The sequence below is a fragment of the Carassius auratus genome, chromosome 7 (assembly GCF_003368295.1).
Source record: "Carassius auratus strain Wakin chromosome 7, ASM336829v1, whole genome shotgun sequence".
Taxonomy (NCBI): Eukaryota; Metazoa; Chordata; class Actinopteri; order Cypriniformes; family Cyprinidae; genus Carassius; species Carassius auratus.
Window position 1 is genome coordinate 10,685,852 of NC_039249.1, and position 26,540 is coordinate 10,712,391.

The 26,540-nt window shown below is 36.7% G+C and overlaps 2 protein-coding genes, 2 long non-coding RNA genes and 1 other non-coding gene across 5 annotated transcripts; 2 read left to right on the plus strand and 3 right to left on the minus strand.

Annotated features, from left to right (window-relative positions):
• Positions 1 to 2,929: 2,929 nt before the first annotated feature.
• LOC113106651 (U2 spliceosomal RNA) lies at positions 2,930 to 3,120 on the minus strand. Its single transcript, XR_003292526.1, has one exon. It is a non-coding gene; the product is annotated as a U2 spliceosomal RNA (small nuclear RNA).
• A 3,054-nt stretch (positions 3,121 to 6,174) lies between these two features.
• On the plus strand, positions 6,175 to 9,159 carry LOC113105890 (transmembrane 4 L6 family member 5-like). The gene is made up of 5 exons (XM_026267260.1): positions 6,175 to 6,429; positions 7,791 to 7,871; positions 8,083 to 8,225; positions 8,367 to 8,556; positions 8,842 to 9,159. The coding sequence occupies exons 1-5, from the start codon at positions 6,259 to 6,261 to the stop codon at positions 8,857 to 8,859; spliced, it is 603 nt and encodes a 200-aa protein (XP_026123045.1). The 5' UTR covers positions 6,175 to 6,258; the 3' UTR covers positions 8,860 to 9,159.
• Positions 7,808 to 10,572, minus strand: LOC113105909 (uncharacterized). The gene is made up of 3 exons (XR_003292416.1): positions 10,520 to 10,572; positions 8,380 to 8,537; positions 7,808 to 7,881 (listed from the first exon to the last, which is right to left on the minus strand). It is a non-coding gene; the product is annotated as an uncharacterized LOC113105909 (long non-coding RNA).
• Positions 10,573 to 12,992: 2,420 nt separating this feature from the next.
• LOC113105904 (uncharacterized) lies at positions 12,993 to 18,958 on the plus strand. Its single transcript, XR_003292410.1, has 3 exons — positions 12,993 to 13,145; positions 18,315 to 18,410; positions 18,673 to 18,958. It is a non-coding gene; the product is annotated as an uncharacterized LOC113105904 (long non-coding RNA).
• Positions 18,959 to 20,246: 1,288 nt separating this feature from the next.
• Positions 20,247 to 26,441, minus strand: LOC113105868 (N6-adenosine-methyltransferase subunit METTL3-like). Its single transcript, XM_026267225.1, has 11 exons — positions 26,158 to 26,441; positions 25,582 to 25,769; positions 24,681 to 25,136; positions 24,436 to 24,611; positions 23,986 to 24,199; positions 22,921 to 23,108; positions 22,086 to 22,124; positions 21,899 to 22,007; positions 20,831 to 20,896; positions 20,619 to 20,731; positions 20,247 to 20,475 (listed from the first exon to the last, which is right to left on the minus strand). The coding sequence occupies exons 1-11, from the start codon at positions 26,258 to 26,260 to the stop codon at positions 20,364 to 20,366; spliced, it is 1,764 nt and encodes a 587-aa protein (XP_026123010.1). The 5' UTR covers positions 26,261 to 26,441; the 3' UTR covers positions 20,247 to 20,363.
• Between the last annotated feature and the right edge of the window lie 99 nt (positions 26,442 to 26,540).

Below are 26,540 nucleotides of genomic sequence, written 5' to 3' on the forward strand. Positions count from 1 at the left end.
TATTAAGGAGATCTGTCACAAAACTCATCATCCGCACCAATGTTTTTTGAGCAAATTTCAAAGCCGCACCCGCCCGCCATCCACTGATTGTTTTGCGATGCAATGCTTTGCTGATGCGAGCCGCAAAAAAAGCCATTGTCTGTTCTAGAAAGGATGCAGCAAAGATATTTAATGCTAATGTATGAGGCATAGGCCTACGCTGAGTTTCATTTATGATGAGATGTGCTCTAGTTCACAGTGCAGTGCAAGTGAACGCGGCGCGCTGCTGCTTCCATGTCACGTTTCATCAACCAATTGCATGTATTTTGATAAATAAAAAGCAAATATAGCAGACAATGATAACCATTTATTAAAATTAAGATAAAATTTGTACAAAACGAAATTCGTTTTTAAGAAAGGTTTTCTACAAAGCAAAATTTTATGAAGTGGTAAATATCATGTCTGACGATTTACAAAACTTCATTAAGTGGTAAAAACCATGTCTCCCGATATATTGCGCATCTTATGATCCTATCTAAAAAATGAAAATTTTTGATAAAAAATGTTTGTAAAAAATATTTTAATGACACGTTTTTGGCGGTTATAGAGTTCTAATGACGGTGTTCAACTATAACCACCGGTCTCACGGTTATATACTAACCGTCACACCCCTAGCTCTGCATTTAACCCATCCAAAGTGCACACACACAGCAGTGCGCGCACACACACACACACACACACACACACACACACAAAGTTCTGTTGCTCAGTATAAAAATCATTACACTTATAGAAAGTCCTCATAATGACAGATGCACCAACATTTGTGTAGGCTTCCCAACAATTTTTGATAACTACTCCTGCTGTAACCTCTAACCCACAATGTCTCTCTCCTTCCTGGGGTTTGGTGGGTTGGTATAAACGTTTTCTCTGAAATTGGTCACCCTAGCCTTTGCTTAAGCTTTTTTGTTTTGTTATTAAATAATATTTAATTTAACTGTATGATTAAATTCTCATAACCGAAAAAGAGGTTCTCTCTACCGCAACTGGCCTTAAATTGTTGCGGTGAGTGAAAATGGTGTTGTGGAGGATGAGGTGTCTTAGCATGTTTTGCTAACAACAGAGAAACCATGATGATTTAGCAAATTTTTTACTCCGTGTATATAATCAGGCATTAATGAAGTATATTTTCATAGAAAATTTGTAATCTAATATTTTTCTAAATGTGGAAAACTACCCGTTTCGGTGATGATAATCAATTTGTCGTGTACACGTTCTGACAAGAGAATTTCACACTTTTAACTGGAACAATATGAAGATATCTGCCTACCTTGTTGGTATTTTGAAGGTTCTGCCTCATGTATTGCTTAATTTAAAATCAAGATTTATATACACATACATGATATACACATACATACACACACACATATATACATATACACATATATACACATACATATACATATATATACACATATATACATATACATATACATACATACATACATATACATATATATACACATATATACATATACATATATACATATACATATATATATATATACATATACATATATATATCATGGGTTAAGGAACAAAATTAATGAAACATGAGCAGTTGCCACAAATTAATAAGTCGTAGGAATGAATATCCTTTCTGTCCTGTGTCCCGCAGCCCTGCAAAGCGCACAATATATAATAATCTGGTGAAATTACTTAGTTACTACATTTCTATTTCTTTCAATGATGAAGAACTTTGTGTTGTTTCAATTTTAATGTCCTTTTAATATTTAAATCACATTAAAAGCCTAATTTGTACATTATGATTGAATGATGATGCATTTATAAAGGGTCACTCACAGCTGCTCGCACATGTTTTGTGCATGAGCCGCATGCATTCCAATATTAAATAAGGTAACCGGCCATCGATAAACTTTAATAGATTCAATCTCTCTCTAGATTAATCCATTAATTAATCGTTGACATCCCTATGACAGACAAAAGTCTGTAAAATGCCTGAGACAACCAAGAGGTCCTTGCTGCAGCCTGTAGGATCAGATTCAATATGTATTGGATGTTTGACGAGCATGCTCAGTATTGGATTTTAACGTGCAAAGTGGGGCTGTCACTAAAGACAGTATTTAATGTAAATTAAACCATTATTATGAGATATAGATGCATTTCATAGGCTTACACAAGTTATATTATACTGTGATTTTAAACTAGTAGTGTATTCAAACTTTAAGCAAATTATGGCAGTTTTGAATAAAATAGTTTGGTATGGAAGCTGTATATTTTTTTTATTAGTTTGATTAATTTTAGAAATAAAACTAAATTACAATTTTGTTTTTCTTTATGAAAAAATGGGTAACCATGGTCTTTATTTTTTCCTCTGATAGTCTAATAGTTCAGCAATCGAATATTATTTTTCGTTGTCACTCTCTGTGTGCTTTCCGTGACAAGAGTATAAAAGTTATAGGTCTACTAAAACATCCAGATATTTATTTATACCATATAAATATAAAAAGAAAACAACGTGCGCGTAAGCGTAGTATAGAAATCTATCCCAACTACGTCATCGTGCAGCGAGGACAAACTCGAGACAACGAGAATGCGAACAGAAGAGAACATTAATTTCGTCATTTTGTCAAAAACTCACTGGTAGAAGCATGCGACAAGCAACAACAGCCTACTTCAAGAAACACTAGAAACGCGCGTGCGCTCGACAACCACATTTATTCATTTTGCACACACATGCAACGCGGATAAATAGTTTAAAAGCATTTGGAAAGCAAAGGAAAACAGGCAAAATATATAATCATACAACACAAAATCCTCAACACAACACAACACACAGACCACCACGGTGACAAATACACACTTCTCTATTAAGCACACTACATTAATGTAATCGACATACGTTGCAATTCTTTTTTTAACCATTTTAGGGGGGTGCACCGTTCCCGGAGGTACTGCAATACCGGGTCGATGCGTGGAGTGGACGGAGCAAGCCCCTATTCCATCTCCCAATTCCAAAAATCAATTTAATATATGGTGCCCGGGTAGGGCACGTATCAGATATTAAACTGATAAGAACAGATACTACACTTGATCTTAGCCAAAAGGCCGAGAAGCGATACCCAAAAACAGTCAACAGCAGGAACCACATTCTTTGACACAGCAGATATGACGACGACGTTGGTTTTATTATCGTTTCTTTTTAACCGACAATACTCTTGTACATCATGGTATCTTGACTACACACTCGTATTACCACTTGGTTATATCATTTAGTTTAAAAAATCGGAGCTTTATTCAACAGAGGCTGAGAGGAGGCGTGTGTATTACAGTGAGGTAACGTGCTTGTTGGCCAACCAGAAGCTTAGAAGCAATTCCAGGACTGTAATAATATAAAGCTGTTGTCATCATCAAACGTATCAAACGGAAATGAAAATAAAGTCACTTGGAACATGACAGCAAAGGTAAAATACACGGGATTTGTCGAGTTAACGTGAAACATCGCCTTCAAACGCGGGAAGGGTCTGCCCCCCAGCGGACAAAACAAGAACTACCCTTCAAACAGCTCAGCGATGACGCAGTTACAAATAAATCATGTTAAAAAAACCCATAAATAATACTTCTAGGGGAACTAACGTTATACAAAACAACGCTATGACTAAATAAGTGCATACATCGTGTTTTTTCCTGATAAACCTAGTACAAGCACATGCAGTGTCTCATTCCTTAAACTTTTTAACACTTTATTAATAAACATATCATCTTAATTTACTAAATGCACACGGAACCACTTTTGTATCTTCGGATCAATATATTTAGGCCCTGTAACTTTACTCAATTAACAGTAACGTTCCAAGTTTACAACGCACTACTAGCTAAAATGCTCCAGGGCAAATTATAGGCTAACATTACTCATCTTCATGCTAATTACATAGGCTAACTGAATTTGCAGTTAATGTCATCCAACAACGAACATATTTTATGTCAGATAACGCAATACTTGAAACAACACCTCGATGTTAAACATTAATTGGATGGCGTTAACGTTACCTGAATTTGAACTAGCAACATCGAAAAACTGTCAAATTGTCGACGCCTTCGACAAAACACATCAAATAACATCTGACTGTCGGTTAGTGTTACACTATAACTTGTTTTAAATGACTTACCTTGCTTTGAACCCGAGCAGTTGTGACATTTGTTAACGTTCAACGCTTCAAATCCTCTCGCGAACTTTTTTTTTTTCCCCTCTCGCGAATTTCACGTGCACCACTTAATAACGTCACAGATTTACGTATCCTACAGATTACAGACCAACAAGGCCAAATATTATAAACATTAAAATGTTATCCTCCTTTAAAGTCTCAAAAAGTAGTATTTTATTTCTAGTATAAAAAAAAAAAAGTATAAACAAGTTTTAATGTTCTACCGTTACCCTTGGTCGTCGTGACGACATGCCTTGGCGTAGCCGCCATGTTAATGGCCTCCTTTACTGCCATTCGGACTACTGCGCAGTGTTTAGACGTACTCCCTCTCAGCCGTGTGTCTTAATTTAATTAATAAAAAATCTATTCCAACCATGGTAAACCATTGTTGTATTGTGGGTTGTAATAGCGCAAAAAAAAAAAAATCGCCATGGGGAAATAAATGAGAATGGATTAACTTTCCACAGCTTTCCTGCTATGAGGCGCGACCACGGAGACCATAACATCTGAATATTAATTTATATAGCTTAAGTCAACATTGACATTGAAAATAAGCGAAATTTTCCGGGCCACCCATCCAAAATACGGGCATATTTCAACATTCATCTTTGACAGGTCCGATGGAAGGGCTTACGGGATATTTTACATGAAAAAACTAAAAGGGAAGACAGCGGGGAAAGAGCTAAAATACGCGAGAACCCCGGAAAAAACGGGAGGTTGACAGACAGCTACTAACTAAACTTTTTAAACACATAGTTAAAAGCACACGTTTGAATGGCTGTTAGCATTAACGGTTACTAAACTAGCAGCTAGGTGGAGCGCAGCTTACCTTTGTCCGGATTACTGTAAACTGTTTGTCTGCTTTATGACCTGCAGCTCCTGAACCCATCCATTTGTGAACCACACATGAGACTCCAATGACTTGTAGCTTCGTTACTGTTCTGAAGTGCGCTCACAAAACAAAAAAGGTAGCCGAAGATATCTGTAATGAAAAAGTGCGACAGCAAGTCGTCGTCGTTGGTGGCGCTCCACTCTTTGTTGGGAATTTCATATAGATCCAAACCATTAATAGTGCCGATTTTGTCCACATTACAGTCCCTGTCATCCCTATTTAGCGTATCCCTGTAAATCCCACAGCATTTTGCAATTTTAACATTTTTTTTCTTTCTCCCAACTCTGCTTCTTCTCGTTCGACTTGCTGTATATTTCCATTCGCGAGGCCATCAAAATGACCGCCACGTCCCAGAATGCAACGCGGCGCCCAGGTCCTATTATATTCAACAAAGAAAAAATATACTTTTTATGACTACTTTTAATGTCCATATTATTTATTTTCTGCCAAGATGTCCGTTCAGTCACCTCAACAGTCATTTTAACTGTTTTAGGTATTAAAAACCATTGGTAAAAACTCTTTTGAGTTTTACAGTAAGCTTCTGTTAGGGTTTAATGTTCCATGCAACTTTTTTTGAAAGGAAAAAAAATTGTCTTAATTGTCATGGTCCTTTCAAGCTTTTTTTCACACCTTACAACACTTTATAAGGGTAAAAGAACATCTAGCCTATTAAAAATGTTATTTCAACAAACAGTAAACTACTTAAACTGAAGTGTTTTAGTGAATGGTACTGAATGAAGAATATCTGAAAAGAAATAACAATGCAGAAGTATCATTAACCTTTACAAAACCATTATAAATAAAGTTGCCATTTCTAACACAAGATATTATAAAACAGGGCTGTAAAATGGGCCTTGTTTTTTTATCAGGATTCATTTTATGGCTTTACTGTAACTATTGTCCCCACACACCTTACACTGATCAAACCAGCCACAATACACGTACACATGTCAGTAATTATCCAAACCAGAAACTTCATCCACTTCCCACTGTTATGGTAACGCACCATAAATGGCACTGATAAAAGCACTGTAAACATTGTCAAGTCTCAAATGGCATTCTGTGCAATCATTCAGAGCCTGTGCTGCACTGAGAATAACACAGCCTTTGACCATTTCTCCTGATTTATAAAGTTTAAAAAAAAAATACAGATCCATTTCAATGTGTACTGGGAAGTGTGCACGGTTAGTGGGGCTAATTCTTCTGCCCACAGCTTTTATGTGTATAATAGCCAATATACTTTTATTCTTCCCTAATGGAGAACAGCTGGAAATTGGCCAGATTTCCCTTCAAGTCTGGCTTATGGGAGGTGTGCTCGGCGGTGGACTAATTGTGAGTAATTCAGTCTATTTAATTGATCTCATCATTAATGCAGCATTTGCCTGAACTTGGCTGTTTCCTAAAAAACTAAAACAAATCTGTCTGTCTTGTTATTATGAGATGCACTCACCAAAGCTGTCACTGGGGTGCTGCTTTTTTGAAAGGTACAAATACTAATATGCACTAATATGTACACTTTAGGTATTAATATGTATCTTTAAGGTATTAAATACACCCTTAAATAAGGTTCAAATGTGTAAAAGGGTAGCACCCCAGTGACAGGTTTTGTACCTTTTAATTTTCTGAGAATGTGAGATTATTAGTGGAGTATTAATGTTTAATGTTTAAATGAACAGGCCTAACCTGGTCTGATGTTTTAGGTAGAACATCAGATACTTCAAACACTGCAACAAGGCTTTGTGTGCTATTTATTTAATTCATGATAATCCATGGCACACCAATCAATAAATAAAATAAGTATGGTTGAATAAGCATTAGCATAAGTCAATAAGAATAAAGGAACTTTAGATTGGAGGAAGAAAAATATATCTGTGGTGAGCAAATACAGTGATGACAAACAGTGGTCCACTATGCAGAGATTCAATGCTCAGAACGGAATAAAAAAGGTACAAAATCTGTCACAGTACCCTTTTCGAAAGATACATCTTTGTACATTTTTTTTTTTACCCCTGAAGGGTGCATTTAAGGTTCATTTTAGTACCTTAATGGTACACACACACACACACACACACACACACACACACACACACACACACACACACACACACACACACACACACACACACACACACACACATATATATATATATATATATGACCAGATATGACCTGGATGGATTAATCCTGAGTAAAGTTATAAGTTATGTAAGCTGGCTCAGGATCACATCAAACAATAAGTGCATTTACAGAGGAACATGCTATGAGCAAGTACACATATCAGAGAAAAAATAGATGTGTGATGTGTGATGTGTGATTAAGCGCATTTTGATAAAACAATCACTCTTAAAAATAAACGTTCCAAAAACTTGATTTTGCAAAGTGATGTCAGAAGAACAATATAGGGTTTCCCATAGAAGCATTTAGTGAACAGTTATTTAAAGAACACATTTTCTCAGTATGAAGCACTTTTTAATAATCCGAAGAGCATTTTTCCACTTTAAAGTACGTTAAAAGTTCTTCATGGAATCATGGATGCCAATAACGAATCTTAATTTTGAACTGTTCAGTACAAATTATTTATCCTAGATTTAAGTCATTTACACAAACATTGTTTAACCTGCTTTACGGCAAACCTTATCTCGTTGAGATCACAGTTTACGATAAGTTAATATGCACTCACTTTTATTCATCAGATGATGTGTCCAAGCTGCTCAGCCATCAGAGCCGGGGGCAAAGGCTGTTGCGGGGCTGGTTGTTGTGGAAACCGTTGTCGTGTGAGTAAATCTGACAAAGAAAATCACCCTAACATGTAACAATTAACAAAAAAATTTAAAATCACTATCATTCACAACAAGAAGCTCACTAGTGGAGCCGTACAATGTAAAAACATATAAACAACTTTCTCTTTTGCATATACAGTAAATGCAGTCTATATATAAATGATTTTGATAGTTTAATGTTTCATGTTCTCTTTTTTTCGTTCAGATGCTGAATTCTGTTTTCTCTTCTGTATTTGGCATTGTTGGGTCGGCCTACTGTGCCTCTGTTGCCATTGCAGCACTGGCTGTTGGGCCTCTATGCAAAGACAAGAATGGTGATTGGGTATATCCCTTCGAGGATACGGCAAGGTAAGAACACCTAAAATCTTTAAGAAAAATGAAATGAAATTGCAAAAGGAAATTGCTGTTCTTTGTATGGCCACTAGATGAGCTCTTATCCCGCACTTCAACTAAATCTCCTTCTCTCTTCTTTTCATCTCGCTGTAACAGGAACAGCAGTTACCTGGGGGATAAGACCACATGGTCCGAGTGTGCCTTTCCCGAGAATGTGGTTCTCTGGCACATCGTGCTGTTCTCCATACTCTTGGGTCTGTCTCTGATCCAGATGATACTCTGTGTCATTCAGGTTGTGAACGGATGTGTAGGCTGCCTCTGTGGAGACTGCCGGAAAAAGAAATCGGTAAAGTTTACACAACAGCATTTAATTTTACAATAACTCTGAAACAGTTTTGAGTTTAATTTCTTGAACAGAAGCTACATCTGACAGACTGGCATGTAAAAGAGAACCGCTTTGTGCTGTCTATTAAACAGAATACTGGCAGCATGGACAATAGTCTCTGTATTATAACCAGCTAACACAGACAAACGAATCCAAACTGTGTAAACATTCGGATCTCTCAACACTAAATAATAACGAGATGCCTTTTTTATGTATTGGGAATGATAGTTCTTTTTTGTACAACAGGATGAGGGAGGTCTATGAGATCTGCAGAGGAGGAATACAAAAATAAATCAACAACCATTCAATCTGGAGCTCTCTCACAACACTAACAACTTGCAATCCAAGCAGTCACTAAAAAGAGATGTTGTGTGTAAACCATATTTTAACTTTATTATGTGTTTAGTGTTACTGTAGCAGTGAATTATAATCAAATATAATAGAAATTGTATAGAAATGTAAAAATTATTTGTCTTTTTTTTAATAAACGCTGTGCATTTTGGAATACTTAATCACCAGGTCCTAATGATACACTACAGCTCTCTTTTTTTTACAATAAACATAATTTGCTGACATTTATTTTGTCTCTCATGAGCCATTATTAACTTGAGTAATGTCTATCATTAGAGTTGGCATCAGATTGCATGAGAATGATATTTCCTCTACAGGTTACAGAAATACCCTGAGTGTTTTCTTTTTCTGGTGTTCTTGGCAGGAGTCATCGTGTGTGTGTGTGTGTGTGTGTGTGTGTGTGTGTCCTTGCTTTTCTATTTTCTAGTTTAGTGCATTGAGACTCTGAAACCTTGGGTTGGCTGTTTTCCATTTGCTTTCTAAAAAAAAAAGTCTGATAAAAACCACCATGTTCCTTTCTGCTTTCCTCTCTCCATCTCGGCATCTGTGTCATTCATTCTTTTCACAACTCACTGCTTTCACTATTGTAACTCTGACACCGGAACAAACCGGATCTTGCAGCACGCAAAGGAAAACAGTAAGTCAAACCCCCTGGTGGTTAAAACCAGACCTGCAGCTGTATCGAAAACATTAAGAAGGGGCATTTTCAAAAAGAGCATCAGATATCTTTAAAGTATTCAAAGAATGGATATTGCTATTAGCTCAATGAAGTCTGACATACTTATCGAGTCTATAGACCCTGTGCTCATATTTAGCCCATAATCGTCGTTAGCACAGCAGCCCTACACTCTAATTGCTAATCCTGCGCACAAACACCTATTTGAAGCTCATGCTAGGATAAAGGCTGTAGAATCTCAAAACAAGCTTACAGATTGCCCAGACCAAGCAAACTGATCATTGTAAACATGCCATATATGTCTCAGCCACAAGGGGAGAGACGCAACAGCATGTCCTAGTACACATCACTAAGTCAGCTAAATGTATAGACCTTGTTCAAACCAGACCAGTGTGTTCCAGAAAAGGATGTTCTGTTCTTACTGGGATTACATATGTAAATATACTGTACACATAATTGCATGACATACATATAATGATGTAAATGTTCGAATATTTTATTTGAATTCTATATAATTGACCCTAATGTTTTGGTCATTTTGACCTGGAGAGGATTTTATTTTTTGTCTAGTTAATGTTGAGAGGCGGTTGTACTAAAGGCTTTGGCATGGACCTGGCCAGACTAATTCGATGGCCATCCACCATTTAGACACAGAGAATAGGCACAAAACACTCATCAACTCCCACAATGGCTCCAGACAACAGCAGAAGGAAACAGACCAGAAAAGCGCTGGATCAGACTGAATGGAGCATGTGAACGGATGTTATAGAATTTATTAAATTTAAACCATTCGGTTTAATGGTTCATTCAATTCATATTAAAACTTAATTTTTTATTTCTTTGTATGCCTTTGAGAATGTAACATACATGCACACACTTGAGTTTTTGTAAAATTACCCTGATTTTCTGAAGAATCATCAGCTTCATGTCACTGCACATCTTTCTCTGCGTGATTCATTACCTCTGAAATCGACAAATAACATCATAGTCATTATGGTTTATGAATGTAGGAATTTGACACAGCCTTGTTGTGAGCTCACACACACCCCAGAGAAAAGTGGGTGTGGAGGGGAGGTGGATTGTTGACAGGGACAAAATTAGGGAGGTGGGGGTAGCAGTTTTGGGGAGGGAGAACAGGGTGGGAAAACTGGTAAAAAGCGATTCAAGCCGGACTAGGGCAGATATTCTATGCACTGACACCAAACAACAGCATGCAAGTAAGCTCTGCTGCTTTAGTGTGCATGGGAGAGTAAATACTCATTAAATCACTCATCTTCCTACGAGAGTTTGCACATATGCCAACTCAAAAAAAGGGTTATTTCTTTTTGGGTTTCTGCAGAGGATTTTTGTTATTCTGTTTAAGCTATTGCACTTATTCTTTCTTGTGATTTAAAGAACAGTTTGTTCCTCCCACACATTTTTTTTTATCTCTCATTTTGAAAGTGTATATCATAAATCAAGTCTTTTCTATAATAAACACTTAATAGAGATGGTGTTGATCATAGGTAATTATTCTTCTGACAGTGCCACACAAAGCAGGAGACATCACCAGCGATAGTGGGAGAAACATTATGGAAAATAGATGTGATTGGATTTTACAAAAACAACAATAGGTCTCTGTCCATCACACTAACGCTGATTAAACATGGTGCTCTCTTATTATGTGCAGTATTACGCAAGTGACAAACCATCTTTTCTTTAAATGATCTGATTTAGAGACAATGCTCATGGAAGATGAAGCAAAACAAACAGAATGTATCAACAGTATACATCGTATCTTATCCTGTGATATCTGACCTCAACAACACTATTTCGTTAAACAGCCTGCAGTCAAACAATCAATCTAATGTCTATTAGGTATCAGATCCCATTCCATGCTCATGACAAACATTCATTCTTTTCCTTACATGGGTAAACAGGTTTTTAACACAGGGTTTGGGATGCTCCCTATTACTGTCTAACAACAAAGTTACAAACATATTTTGCTCTTAATCATGGAAGTAGAGTTATAAACCTACTTTCTTTCTGTAGATGTCAAAATAAAAAAAATAAAAAAGAGAAGGGATGAGCTAAACAGGAGAAACAAGAAGAGAAAGAAATTAAAATTAAACTTGGAGCATTAATTTGGCTTAATTATTTTCTTTATTTTTTTAGGTCGAAAATTTTACATAAAAGGGAGTTGGGTTCAGAGAATGAAATGGTTCTCAAATAACTGAAACATAAATTAATGAAATAAATAAAAATCCCACAACTCATAAAACAATTTCCTGCTTTCCCACATGGATGATGAGAATTCAAAGAAAATCTCAGAGTTTATTTATCCTTCTAACACTGTTCTTAAATCAGTCTTTAAATGGAAATAACTCAAATAACTAAGTCTTTAAATGGAAATAACTAAAAGATAGGACAAACTTCAGACTGCTCTCTGATCAGTAGCAAATGGGTTAATGCTATTGGTCCTAAATCACACAATAGTTACCAGCAATGGGGGGCTTTGCCCTTCGACCCAGATTGTGGAGCGGACTTGATGTTCAGAATTCTAATTGGTTTGTAAATTTCCACTGGAAAAAAAAAAAAACAGCAAACAGAATGTCAGCTAGAAAATAAAAATGAATAAAGGTGTAAATACACATTTCCTGGTCTATGCTGATGTCAGTGATGTTTCTTGGAAGTGTAAAGATTAGCTTTTTTTTGTTTGCTTGATCTTTTACTCTTGAGAAGTTGAATGCTCTTCAGATTCAGCGTATGAAGTAGTGTTCGATGTTGCCCTGAATGTAAACTGGAGCCGTGGGGGCTTGTGGAGACTGGCCTACTGCCTAAAACTGCAGTTATATTAAGCAAAACTGCAAATGGCCAAGAGTTGTGATCTAAGAATATCTTAAACACACTATAAAACTCTGATTATGCGAAATAAAAATCATCATAATAATAAAACTTCTAAAAACTTTAACAATGATGATAAATCTAAAACATTAAAACATCTTAATGGTCTTGTGGATGAAATTTTAAGTACAGCATGAGACCGAGGTTAATATTTTCTCAGTGGCTTCCAATACTAATGCATAAACGCTAAAATGTTCATCATCCTTATACTGCAGCACAAAATAAAAATGTCCACTTTAACTGAACTATTCATGCATGTCATTATGCATGACTAATTTATATGACATGCAGTATGGAAATGAGAACCTCAAGAACTTGCACGTGGGAAAATTATAAATAGTTTAATAAATTGGTCCTGAATAGTGAGAATGTTTTTCTCATGCTGAGCTGGAGACGTGACAGCACACAAGCAAGCTACTGAGTGAAAGAGAAGGAGGAGGAGGAGGAGGAGGGCGTGCTGCTCAGATAAGCTATTTAAAGCTGTGCTCAGACCTGAAGCTTTCCATGTTGTCGTAGCTGAACGGGTTCAATCATTGCCAGTGATCTGTCAGTGAGTTGGAGAACATTTCAACTATCACTTGGAATCTGAAGAATTCTTTGCTTGACGTGCCAGAATAAGTGCGTTTCAAAAGAACAAACTGTGAGTCAATTGATTAGACTATTTAATATTAGGCTATGTATAAAACTGTACACACTGAATTATACAAATATGGAAAATTCAGTCCTATAAAGGTTGTTAAACAATATGGAGGTGTGTCAAAGAGGGAGTGTCTAACAATATTCATGTCAAAGTTGCTTCAGGTAAGAAATAGGCTATATGTTTTTGAAATAATTAGTTATTTTAACAAGAAAACCTGTTAAGCTGTTAGTGGAAATACATAATTTTACTGTAAAACTGCTTTTGTGTATAAATTACCGCAGCCTAGGCTGTAGCTTAATTGCTTCCAACAGGACAATACACCTTTTACAGTATTTTTATTTATTTTTTTTACAAATCAACTGTAATTTAGCTACAATGAATGCTGCTTGTGTTTTACGCTATATTTAAAGTTTTTAGGTAGGCTAGCCTAATCTGTGAAGCATTGTTTGCTTGTTTAGTGAACACTGCAGCAGCGTTTGTTTATTTGTTCTTGCATAAAGTCAGATTTAGATGAAAATTATTCTGGCTTTATGCTTTATCATCTATTTTACGAATAACAGGATGCATATTAAATATAGCCAGACAGAAAAAATATAATTCCACACACAATCCATGAAACCTTTTAACACGGGTATTAATGATTCAAGGCTACATGTGAAAATTTTATTTTATTGCGTAGCACTGTGAACTCCCAGAGGGTAAAAATGCATTATTAAACCAATAAATATTTCCACTAATTCTCTATCAGCAAATAGCCTGTAACCTTCAGAGCGAAATTTGCGTTAGATTTTCATTCATCGCTTGGCAAACTGCTTGACAGCAGTGAAGGTGTTGTTAAGCTCAACTGCTCAGGTAGCCTCTCTCTATTTTCGCTTAAGAGATGTACTTTTCCTCTTAACTCTGGCTGATCTCTTGCACGAGATTTTATGTAACGTACTTGTCTGCGAATGGTGCGTCTGGACCACGAATAACCTTGCAGCATGCCCAAGGAAATCACATGTGATCTTGTCAACATCCTTTCATATTTAAACATTTATATGCATTTGCCTCCCCCCTTTTTCCCTGTCACACCACAGCGTGCTCGAGTGTCACGTACTGCACATACACACACAGCAAGTCTCAATGGGACAGCGCGTGAGCGCGCGCGAGCATGCAGCCAGGCGGGAGAGGGGGGGAGTAGCAAGCGATTTAAAATGACATTAAAATCATAAAAGTCACTTTGAGATTCTAACACCTTTGAAAGCATCAACACTCAAATTTATGAACTTCCTGCAAGAACTAAATCACATGCATGCGTCAAAAGTCTATTTTTATATATTGGACGCCAAAAAGGGCAATCAGCCTCTCATAAATATAGCCTAGCCTACACCACGTAAACAACGAAACTGAAAACCACTGATACTGAAACTAGGTCTTATTAATCATTTGGATATTCACCTACAGCTCACAGTTTCAGATGTGAAATTAGACCTACAGCTTTGATCAGAAGAAGGAACTTAAACACGTTTGAATTCACAGGTTATCCTTATCTCCTTCAAAAATGCTGAAGATTTTATTGAATGCACAAGCTTGTTGAGAAAAAAAGCGGTGCGCTTGAAATGATTAGAAAAGCATGCATCCTATGCATTGCTGCAATCCACAGTCCAGGAAAAATGCTGTGGTGCTGTAAATCAGTGAGAAATTATGTCTCGGATGACAGCCCTTGTTTGTTTCTGAGGGTGTGTAATTGAATGTGTGCATAGCTAGTGTCCTATTCTAAGAAAAGAGGCTATATGAAGGAGGAGGCAAAGTAGAATGAAGTGTCGTAACTTTAGTACATATGTACTCAGACTATAAGAGACAAAACACAGGCATACTGATACACAAACACATCTCACAGTGTTTGGTAAATGACCTGGAGTGGGACATCATGTTAGGCCACAAGTTTAGATTACAACCCTATAAGGATTTTTCTGTGTGTTTGCTTTTGTGTATACAAGATCTTGCTTGTAGTACATTTATAAGTGCATGTCTAGATGACTAGTAAACAACTTAGCTGTAAATCATACACTACTTACATCATTTCTTGGTCTCTGGGCAAAAACATCGGCAAGTTTAAACCATTAGGAAAGAAAATGTAACATTTCCTCTGTTCTGTATCCTCCTTATACACTTTTTCCCAAACTGGTTTGGGCATTTTTTTTCTTTCGCTTTTCGCCATAAACCGAGCACACAAAGAAATAAGAATGGAATCTTAATTCCCCTGATGAACGCTTCCACATAAATTATGTTTTGCTTGAGTTATGAAAAAGTGAGAGGAATGTTTAAGATTGGCACAAGAAGTGACAGAAATGTGTGTGCATTTACTGGAACAAAGGGAATAATTAAAACATTTTGTTTTCAGCGTCAGTATTGGCAAATATCTTGGACACAATGTTCTCCACAAAAGCTCAGATGTTTGTGGTTTGATGCAAGGACTGATGCAAACCATCTGAGGCTGTTTTTTACACCATTTATCAAACACAAATAATTTCATCTGCGATCTGAACTGGTGACACTTCATGACTATAATGAAAAGAAGACATTTGCAGAAGCCTGAAAACTTGAAATGAAAAAAACTTGAGTTAAATCAAGCAGTCCCTTATCATTTAGCCTCTTTAATTAATCAAGATCTTAAAATATAAATCAACAAATGATCATAATGCTAAAACTAAAATAAAAGAGCAAAACAAATGCTCATAACATGCTATGTTTGCAGGCAGATCTGAACAGATGTTTTTCCAAAATGTTCACTTTTCCACAAAACAATGAGCTATTCCAACACTTACAAAATTCTCAACACAACTGATTTGCAAAATACATTTTTTAAAAAAAAGTTAATTACAATTCAGAATTGTGCACGTTTTGTCCTCAGGCAATTTAACGAAGCTGAACAATAGCATGAGAGAACGCCTCTGATTTATGAGTTCATAACAGAAATAAAAGGACGGGATGGGAACAGAATGTTATGTATGACAGTGAACGACAATGACATGTAGTGACATGGTTCTGTAACAACAGTTTTACTAACACACAGACACTCTTTAATGCATGAGAACGACATGTAGTTGGATGGAAAACATTATTTTTTTTATGTTATGACTTGCATTTCAAGGCTGACTACTCTGATCTCATGACTTATTACACAAGCTTTATTTTTATGATCCTATTCAGCATGTATTATTTTAATATGCAAACATTAACCCAAGAATAATATGCAGGTCGGCCACTAAGGTATTACATTGGTTTCTGGGGCAGACTGGATTCACAGAGCATATCAGAACAGAGTAAATGCCAAGTCATTAAAAATTAACCATTAACCCTGTATACTACAAACCAAAGGCCAGAAAAACCTGGGAAAGGGTGATAAGAGGAGCACTGGTCACTTCGTCACAAAAAGCTCTTAAGAAGACATGTTTCTATTTGTCTTTGGCTAGGTTTCTGATGAAAATGAACCAAGTCATACACTAAGTAAATCAATCTGTAACCCACATACTCAACAACTGCAGGGCATGAATCACTTCAAACACGAGTTTATAAACAAATTATGATTCATACACTTTAAAAGCTGTCAAAAGTGATTCATAAACTACAAGTCGAACTCCTAATAGTGCCAAGATTGCAAAACTGCCAGCCTCTATCAGAGGACTTGACCTGGCGTGTAATACCTCATGGATTTATTCGATCGGATGACTCCGTCTCCGTTCAGTCTACACACTGACGTCGTTGTATGGGATTAGACCACAGAACAGAGGTTTGCATACACAAGGCTGTAATGAGATTATACAGTAGGCTACAGTACATACAACCAATAATCAAAACAAACAACAGCCGTTTTACCTTAATGACCACAGTAGCACCAGGAGGGCAAAAAACAATAGACACTTTTGCTAGTTTAGAAATGTTAGTGGTGGATGAAGTACACAGATCAAGTACTTGAGTAGAAGTACAGATACGTGTAATAAAATATTACTCCAGTAAAAGTACTCCGTTTTAAAGACCAACTGATTTTCACCATGAAGAAAAAAAGTTTTTTAAAGTTTGTTGTTGTGCACAGTTATATAAATGACATGAGAATAAGGCCTGAAGTAAGGAAGGACATTTTAAGGAAAATATAATTATGTTTTCATATTTAATTTTCTTCTCAAACCTTGTCTGTGATGTAAAAACATCAGATGGCATCACTTCCCAATTACTGTAGTTACCATGTTCTGACCATCACATCATTTATTTTCCATCCAGATGTAATTTATCTAGGTGGTTGAATACAAATATTTGGACTTAGATCGAAAAAAAAATACCTCAATTTAGCAGTTAGCTAGACAGTTAGCATCAGCTAACAATATTTATTATTTTCAGTATGGTTATGAATAAACATTCATTTCTGTCTACTCGGCTAGTTAATCCAAACGATATAAAAATGTATACTGTAGATAAACAATATAAAAACAGACGTCACATAGGACATGCAATATCATTTAAATAAAACTGTTAACATTACGGCAGCTGGGAATTCGAACGTGCATGAGTTATTTGATTAAATCTGTGTTATTTTTATGTTTCGGGTTTTTTTTTTAACAGAAACACTGATGTTGATGAGTCTGCATTCAAACATTTCAGTGGGCTTGAATAGATCACCCTTTACAGCAGATTTAGTTCACAAACATCTGATAGTTTTGATCTAAATGTGATTTTCAGTTACAATAAATATTCCTAAAATTCGACATTAATAACTTACTTTTAGCAGCATCAGTCGCGCGCACGCGCTCACAAGATCTTACGGTTCTTACTTGTGAATTCAGTTCACTGGAGGTCATTAAACGGTTCATTTGAATCAGTGAGTTGTCGATTCGAGAACAGCTGCAATCCGATCATTCTAATTCGTAAAATGAATCGTTTGGTGCGATTTGCGAACCGATTTAAAAGGTTCACTAAAAAAAGAATCAGTTCGTTCTTGAATCAGACACGGTTAGAGCACGTGATATGTTATAAGGAGAAAATATAAAGAAAAGTAGGGAAGTAAAAAGTACGAGCTTGTGCTTTGGAATGTACTGAAGTAAAAGTAATAGTTGAAGTAAAGCTGTCCACTACTATTTATTGGTGATACATAGTGATGTCAGTGTGTCTAACATGTATTTCTCTTGTCTGTAGCTCCCTCTGGTGACATGGGTGTAAAAATGCTGCAGTGCTTTCCTTTCTACAGACGCTGCAAGGAGAAGTGCAAAAAACAGTGCCCTCCTGAGACGGGTAAGTCAATATCTCAGACTTTATCACTTTTTCAGATAAAGCTAAAAGGCAATTGATAACATGGTCAAATGATAAATTGGTAGTTGACATGAAATCCGTGTCCTCTCTCTGACAGCATAAACTATATATGTTTTTTTCAAAGTGCATTAACATTTTATTTTTATTATGTTTTTATGAGGTGTGAAGATTCTAAATTTGTATATCATTTTTATTTTTTTTATGAAATGAGATAATTATATAATTTTCTTTTCTGCTTATTCAGCAGTAGCAAGTGAAGAGGTGAAACCTCGGCTGTGTTCCACTACCTCCTGGGGCAGTGAAGGGGACAGCAGCAGCAGTCCAAGGTGCCCACAGGCCTATTTTTCCCACAAGGCTCGGCTCTCGCTGAGACACCAGATGGATAGCAACATCAATGCAGTGGATGCAACATACTAACTTTGTTCTGCAGGCAGTCTCTGGAGAATCCAGATTTACAGTCCCTGTCCAGTTTAAGTCCCTTACTGGAGAGTTTTTTTTGGGGGGGGGGGGGGCGGGGGGGGGGGGGGGACTGGAGAATGAGAACAAGAAACATGGAAGTTTTCCTCTCCTTGCACGCCCATGGACACTCATGACCATCAGCTGTATGCATTGTAATATCAATGTCAAGATACTTGTCTGAATTTCGGTACAGCAATGAGTGTAAAGAGGTACAACTGAGTGTAATTGGGTGAAAGGGATATTTAGAAACAATCTTAAGAGTGATGTTTACATGATAACCATTAAGTGCTTTTTTTCTAGCCTGTAGCATTTGCCCTCCACAGCCTAAATCTAAATGATCTCAACTAGATGCTGGTTTTATCTGTGGACAAACACTATACACTATAATGCAATGTAATTTTTTGAGCCAGATATAAATTTGTTCAGGATATTTGATGAATAGGATACCTAATAATATGAACCACACTTTGCCTTGTCATAAATTTAGTGTGTACTGTGAAGCAACAAAATGTTTTTTTGTTTTTTTTCACATTAACAGAAAAAACATTTTTTAAGCTCATTTGGCTTTATTTGTAAGTGCCATTTTCTTTGCCTTGCAGCTGCATCAAGGTCCTTTAACATAATGTTTATATCACAGCCCTGACTTTAATTTCATTTTTATTATGTACAGATTTCGAGTCTTTTTGACATATGCAATGACCATAAACCAATTTAGCTTGAGGGGTGTTTTTGTAAAAATAAAAAATAAAAAAGATGGTTGTTTAATGGACTTTATGTAATTATGCAATTTCACCAATTAATATATTATTATGAAGATGGCCCAGATTCTAAATCTTTGAAAGGCTTTCTTCTTATTGCATGCATAAAACTATTGAAATGAATGGAGATGTTTGTCATGATCCACTCATTGCTTCTGTTACGACATGTTTGAAATAACAGGTTTACCTACTAGTGATGTGTATCTAGACTTCTTCACTTTGTTGTGTGCACATGTATTAACATTTGTTTTTTAAATGTTAAATGTGGATTTCTACACTCAAACCCAGTAAAAGAACAGAATTCACTAGACACTGTTACACCTTTGAAGTCACAATGTGAAAGAGAAGATATTTTTGGTATGTTTTGTATGCAATGTCTAAATCAATTTTATAGTAAAAAAAAAAGGACAATGTAAAAATAGATTATAATAGATTTAAAACAGCACATGTCCTGTTGCTTTCACTGATGATTGTAAAAAATAAAAAAACTTTTTCAAAAAGAAACATGTATCTTTTATTTTTATACTACTCTAACAAAAAATTGTCTATAAAGAATTACCTGTGAAATCATTAATGAGTCTGTACAGAACGACGACAAAAACGTGGTTCAGTGTTTTTATTTTAAAAAAGCAAAGTGATATAAAAATGTGTTCTTTTACTCGTGAATCCTGTGGCAGAGTTCAACAATCAGCTGTAAATTCTCTCACTAGCCCAGTCCTCACATGTTTTTAGGTTTGGAGATGACCCCGTCAGGGTAGCGCTTCTTAAAACGTGCAACTACTTCAGGGTCTAAAAGGTGAATACCGTCCAGCTGATTACCAAGAGTTATCCTGGAAAACAAATCAGGTTGCGAAAGATCAGAAAAAACGAGCAAGTTAGCAATAAAGCGAGGTATCACATCTGATTACTTAAACGTGTACTTAGTCACGTAAGTGATTTGGAAATCAAAAAAGTCCCTGAACGTCTGACTCACCAGTTAGGCTGCACATTGTGTGGTCTCCCAAACAATTCAATCTTTCGTGTACCAGGTGACAAACGCTCAATCATTCCATAGATTTCATCTGGTTTATGACTAGTGGAGCGGACCTTAAGTTGTAGACAGATGACAGATGGTATTTTAGTGCACTGATCATCACTGACTTTAAATTAATCACTGCTTTATCAGCAATACTGGTTAGGACTGACCTCTGCCACTATAACATCACAATCAAGGCCTCTGTTAAAACCTTGCGGGTTTCCTTTTACTCCCACCTGAACAAACAAACAGAGAGATAGAGAGAAAGAAAAGGAGAGAATACAAGTAAGGTATAATGTATTTTCACAAAAATATTAAGCTGTTTTCAAATGTAATAATAATAATAATTAATGGCTGCTGAAAAGTCAATATAAGCAGCCTTGAGAAGATGCCTGCAGAAATGGGGATAGATTCTTGTATAAACAGGGCAAATACGCACTGGAAAAGGAGATCAGAGTGGCAAAGAGAAATTATACCGGAAAGCTAAAGAACCAATTATTTTCCAGTGATCCTGTTTCAGTATGGAAAGACCTGAAGGAGATCACTATCACTTATTGCAGGTTTAAAAAAAACACCCCCATGCTTCATAAGCTCCACCATCATCCCCGTCCCAAAGAAATCCAAAATTACAAAAATAAATGACTACAGACATGTGGCTCTAACGTCTGTGGTCATGACGTCATTTGAAAGACTAGTTTTGGCTTATCTGCAGGACATCACTGGACATTACTTACTTTCCTCTTTTAACATTATCATCCCAAACCTCCTCCTGCCCAAACTAACTCAGCTCTCCGTGCCCACCTCCATCTGTCAGAGGATCAACAGCTTCCTGAGAGACAGGCAGCAGCTAGTGAGGCTTGGAAAACTCTCATCCACCACCTGTACGATCAGCACTGGTATCCCCCAGGGCTCGATCCTCTCCCCACTGTTCTTTTCCCTGTACACCAACGACTGCACCTCTAAAGACCCCTCTGTCAAGCTCCTGAAGTTTGCAGATGACACCACACTCATCGGCCTCATTCAGGGCGGTGACGAGTCTGCTTAAAACAGTGGAGATGATCGTGGACTTCAGGGGAAACCCCCTGCTCTCCCCTCATTCTTATTATCTGTGTCCTGTCTTAAAGTCAGTCATTCTGTTGCACTGTGGAGCTTCTGTCACTAAACAAATTCCTTGTATGTGTTAACATACCTGGCAATAAAGCTCATTCTGATTCTTATTCTCATATTCTCACACATACCAAGCAATGCTCTTTGCCATGATTTAGCCAGTGTCCAGTCCTTCCAGTACGAATGATCCTCTGAAGCTGGTTAGTCTTTACCCAGATAATCTCATCGACACGCTCATAGCTAATTGAATGACAGAAAACAAAAATATTAGCTATATTTAAAGAGATCATCACATTTTCCACATGTAAAATCACCTACCCCCATAAGCTTAGACACTCTCTGCCCAGCTCCATAGCTCTGTGAAGACAGAAAATGAACTATTGATGAACTGCATTTGGACTGTTGGTAAGACGGCATTAAATTACCCTTTTTTTAATTTCTTCAGATCATTTATTTATAGATACCTCTTCTTATGGCATGCATATGTGACCCTGAACCACAAGACCAGTCTTAAATGTAAATTTTTCAAAATTGAGATTTATACATCATCCAAAAGGTGAACAAAAAAAATAAAAAAACTTTCAGCTGATGTATGTTTTTTTTAGGATAGGACAATATTTGGACGAGATACAACTATTTGAAAATCTGGAATCCGAGGGTGCAAAAAAATTCTAAATATTGAGAAAATCGCCTATAAAGTTTTCCAAAGTAAGTTCTTAGAAATGTATATTACTGATCAAAACAGTAGGAAATTTACAAAATATCCTCATGGAACACAATCTTTACTAAATATCCTAATGATTTTTTGCATAAAAGAAAAATCTATAATTTTGACCCATACAATGTTTTATTTTTTTGGCTTTCGCTAAAATTATACCCAAGCTACTTAAGACTGGTTTTGTGCTCCAGGGTCACATATGATAATGGAAAATGCATTTAGACACAGATTTAATCAATTGTGTTCAAAGTTGTTCAAAATTTATTTCTGGAATATCCAAAACATCTGGATATAATCACAGATTTTTATTACAAGATCATTTTATTTTGTATTTAGGTTTACATTTATCAGTGTGGCAAAAGTGCAAAATCTTAATACACTTAGATAAAAGGGTCTTAAGAAGCTTTGTGCTCAGTCGCTCCCCAGAGCCCCTACCTTCCTGTCACCCAGAGGAAGAGGAACCCGTCATCCTGCAGAATAGGAATGTTGAGTTTCCTCATCTCGTCGTCTGTGAGTGTTCCATATGGAAGCTCCATGTGAATGTCCCATGGCGGGTCGGCCATCACCACTGCAAACTTCCCCAAGATAGACACATCCAGATATCGGATGTCACAGCAAATCCACTGAGAAGGGGATAAGGTTAGAGGACATAATTCTGTTATGTCTCAAAATAAAAATGCCAATCACAATTTTAATTTGAAAAAAAAAAAAGTGTTTGAATATGTAGACAAATACAAGAACAGTGACAGCAAATGTGAAAAGGAAAGAAGAATGCTCTAAGCAATTACAGGACAGAAACACATCTAGGTCCAGTTGTGTCGGATGTACATAAGTTACAACTATTTTTGATTTAAAGTTACAACTTACACATCACTTCCTCTTTTGTGTTGCACCATTAAACTTACTCTACATTCCCACTGAATATTAACAGACACTTTCAACCAGGTGTAACTACATGAGTAAGCTCTTGTTAAACCCCTCAGACTTCAATCTTTTAGACACAGAGAATAATGTTGACATTTACACTTGCTTATAATTTGAGAGAGAAAACGTGTGAATCACATGTGAACGAGTTACTTTGTTAGCGTTTCTCTACAAACTCAGATTGTATGTATGGGCTTCAGTCCATGTTGTGCAGATCAAATAAATAAATCAGAATATATATCTAATTTCTTTTTGATTTCTTGTTAAATAAAAATTCATGAGTGAGTTTTATTTTGTTACAATAATTAAATGTATTTAAGCATTAGTTACAAGAAGCAAAATAACTAAAGAACAAATGGTATCACCAAATAAAGTACTGAGTTAGTTTCATGCTAGTTAGTAGCGAACTCTCTAGTGTAGACTTTACATTCCAGAAGGAGTAGGAACTTATGAACCCAAGAGAACATATCTATTCCTATATTATAGTGGTTTCAGCTAATTTCAGCTTGAAGTCACTTACTGTATACTACAGCATAACAGAAGCTGTGGAAGAGGTCAATATTTATGACACTTTACCTGTGAAGGAAACAACTTGCCATCGTTGCCGTCTCCCACAGCGGAGTGCAGTCCAAGCTCAGTGGCCCCTGCCTGGGGCCCCAACATGTCACCCTCAGCTTCAGGAGGGCTGTCAATCTCATAGTGCACATATTTACAAGTGTCCATGTGGAAACAAGTATTCAGAAAGGAGCAGTCGCCAAGGCTCTCATCTGTGTGTTTGTTGATGATTCGCCTTAGAAGGTTAAATTAAAACATGTATACATATACATGGCTAAATTATTTGTTTATAATACGTTCAGATAATATTATCATAATGCATAGTAAAAAATATTAATGATGATTATTTTTACCAGTTTTTTTAAATGTATGATTATACAGTTAATTCATAGACTATTATAATTCTAATTTATAGATATTTTATACGGTTATTTGTTTCAATGAGAATTTTTGCAGTGTTTGTGCACTGACCTGAAGTGCAGCTTGGTGCAGGGCTGAGGTGTGTCGCCCGACTGCACACACTCTTCTTTCGTCCCATGATCACAGAACTCCTGCACTTGAGCTCTGCCTCGCGATCGAAACTTCTCCACAATCGACTGTTCCTTTGCTGAACTGGTGTTTAACAGCTCTAGGATCTCTTGGCTCACCTGAGGCACAAGTATACATACATCAGACTCCACATACACATAAATGCACTTGCTACTCAATTATTATACCTTTTTGCTTTGCTGTTCTTTAGTGGACTGCTGGCTCAGTAGACTTTCAATCTCCATGTCCAGATGAGATGCTTGTACTTTGCTGCTCCGCCCTTTTTTCTCAGGCCCGCCCCCTCCAACACCAGAGGACCCTGTAAGCTGCGAGTTCGAGGCAGGACCCAGTGAAGCAGAGGACTTTTTAGGAGGTGAAGATGGTGCTTGAAGCAAAGGGGAGGAGCCAGGGGCTCTTTTTTGATGGATGATGTCATCTCCTTTTCTTTTAATGGCAGTTCTCTGTGGTTGGGCTGTGCTGCCAATCATTGCCCATAGTTTGGTGTGGTCGACTGAAGTGACGAGGGTCGAGGAGGAAGAGGACGAGGAGGCAGTGATGGACGGCTGTCGAACTTCAATAAGTTCTTGGGCAGAAAATTTGAGGAGGAGACTTTGGATGCATGCATGGGAAACTACAGACTCAGACTGAGTCAAAGATGCAAATGAGGGAGATTGAGAAGGACAGAGAGACAAAAACAAAAAAAATTTATATTTCTATAGTATTCAAAACAAGTTTAGATAAATGTGACAATTTATGTTTCACATTGTCCATATACTTAACAGATTTAACAATTTTACTATTTTGTTCTCTAATGCAGGAGGTAGTAATAATGAGTAAACCTACATGTCCAGGTTTTTGACTGGTAGTTAATGATACATGGGGAGACTTTTTTTGAGCAATGCTGCTTGGGCATTTTCCCACTGTCATTAATGACATCTTTTTAATTTTTTGGGTGAACTAACCCTTTAACTGGATACTTTAGATCGGTCGTTGTCCCTTTGTCTTACCTTGTTGCCCTGCAACATTGCTCAAAAAGTTTCCCTGTGTATCATCTGCCATAGTGTACACAAGCATGCACACAGATCTTACTGTGTTTAGCTGGTTGGTGATAGCTAGGGAATCAGTTGGGAGAGAAAGACTCAGTTCAGACAGGTATCCCAGCAGCTTCTTCTCTAGTTCCGGGTCTGGAGGCTTCTCAACGTCCACTTGTGGAGGACTCTGAAGCGCCGGTCCAGGGCTGTCGCTCCTTGCAGATCCTCCCTCAACAGCTCCAGTCTCTGTTAAAAACAAGACCTAATTGTTGGAAAAATGCACATACACAGTAGGTGGCACCATAGACCCACTAAGTGCACTATTGCAAAAAAAAAAAAAAAAACTTGATTCATTCTTCCTTTGGCATGCATTTAAAGATAGTTTCGGCAACATGATACCACACTTCTTACAGAATCTTATGTGGTCTCTATATTCAGCATTTGATATCAAGCTAATAAAGCTGAATGTATGAACAACATGGTTTTTAATGATATCTCTCATTACATATCCAGGAAGTATTTTATTTATAAATATGGATTTTTTTTTTTTTTTACAAATATCTCAAATGCCATTTATGGTACAGTTAATCGTTTTGCAGATCTCACAGCACGTGACGTTAGTTTATCAACACACCGATGCCCAGTTGAGTTGTGTCTTTTCTTCTCCTCTGCAGCCTCTCGCGCAGGGAATCCAGCTGCTTTTTGTGCGCCTGGATGTGACTCCATGTGTCTGACATGGCTTGGATGAAACTAGATAAACAATAAAACTAAAGAACAGACAAATTAAACAGATATTTCATAAATGTCGGTTCACTTATTGTAATCCCGCGCTGAGTGACTATACTCTCCGTACCCACAATGCCGTTAAACCGAGTGAATTTCAAAATAAAAGACCCTCACGACGTAATAATCGCAATTTTATCAAGTCTCTCTTTCAAATGAGTACTGGGACGCATAAACACAGTTTATTCTATTGTGCTTAATTTATAATGATATAATATACGAAATAAAAAAAAA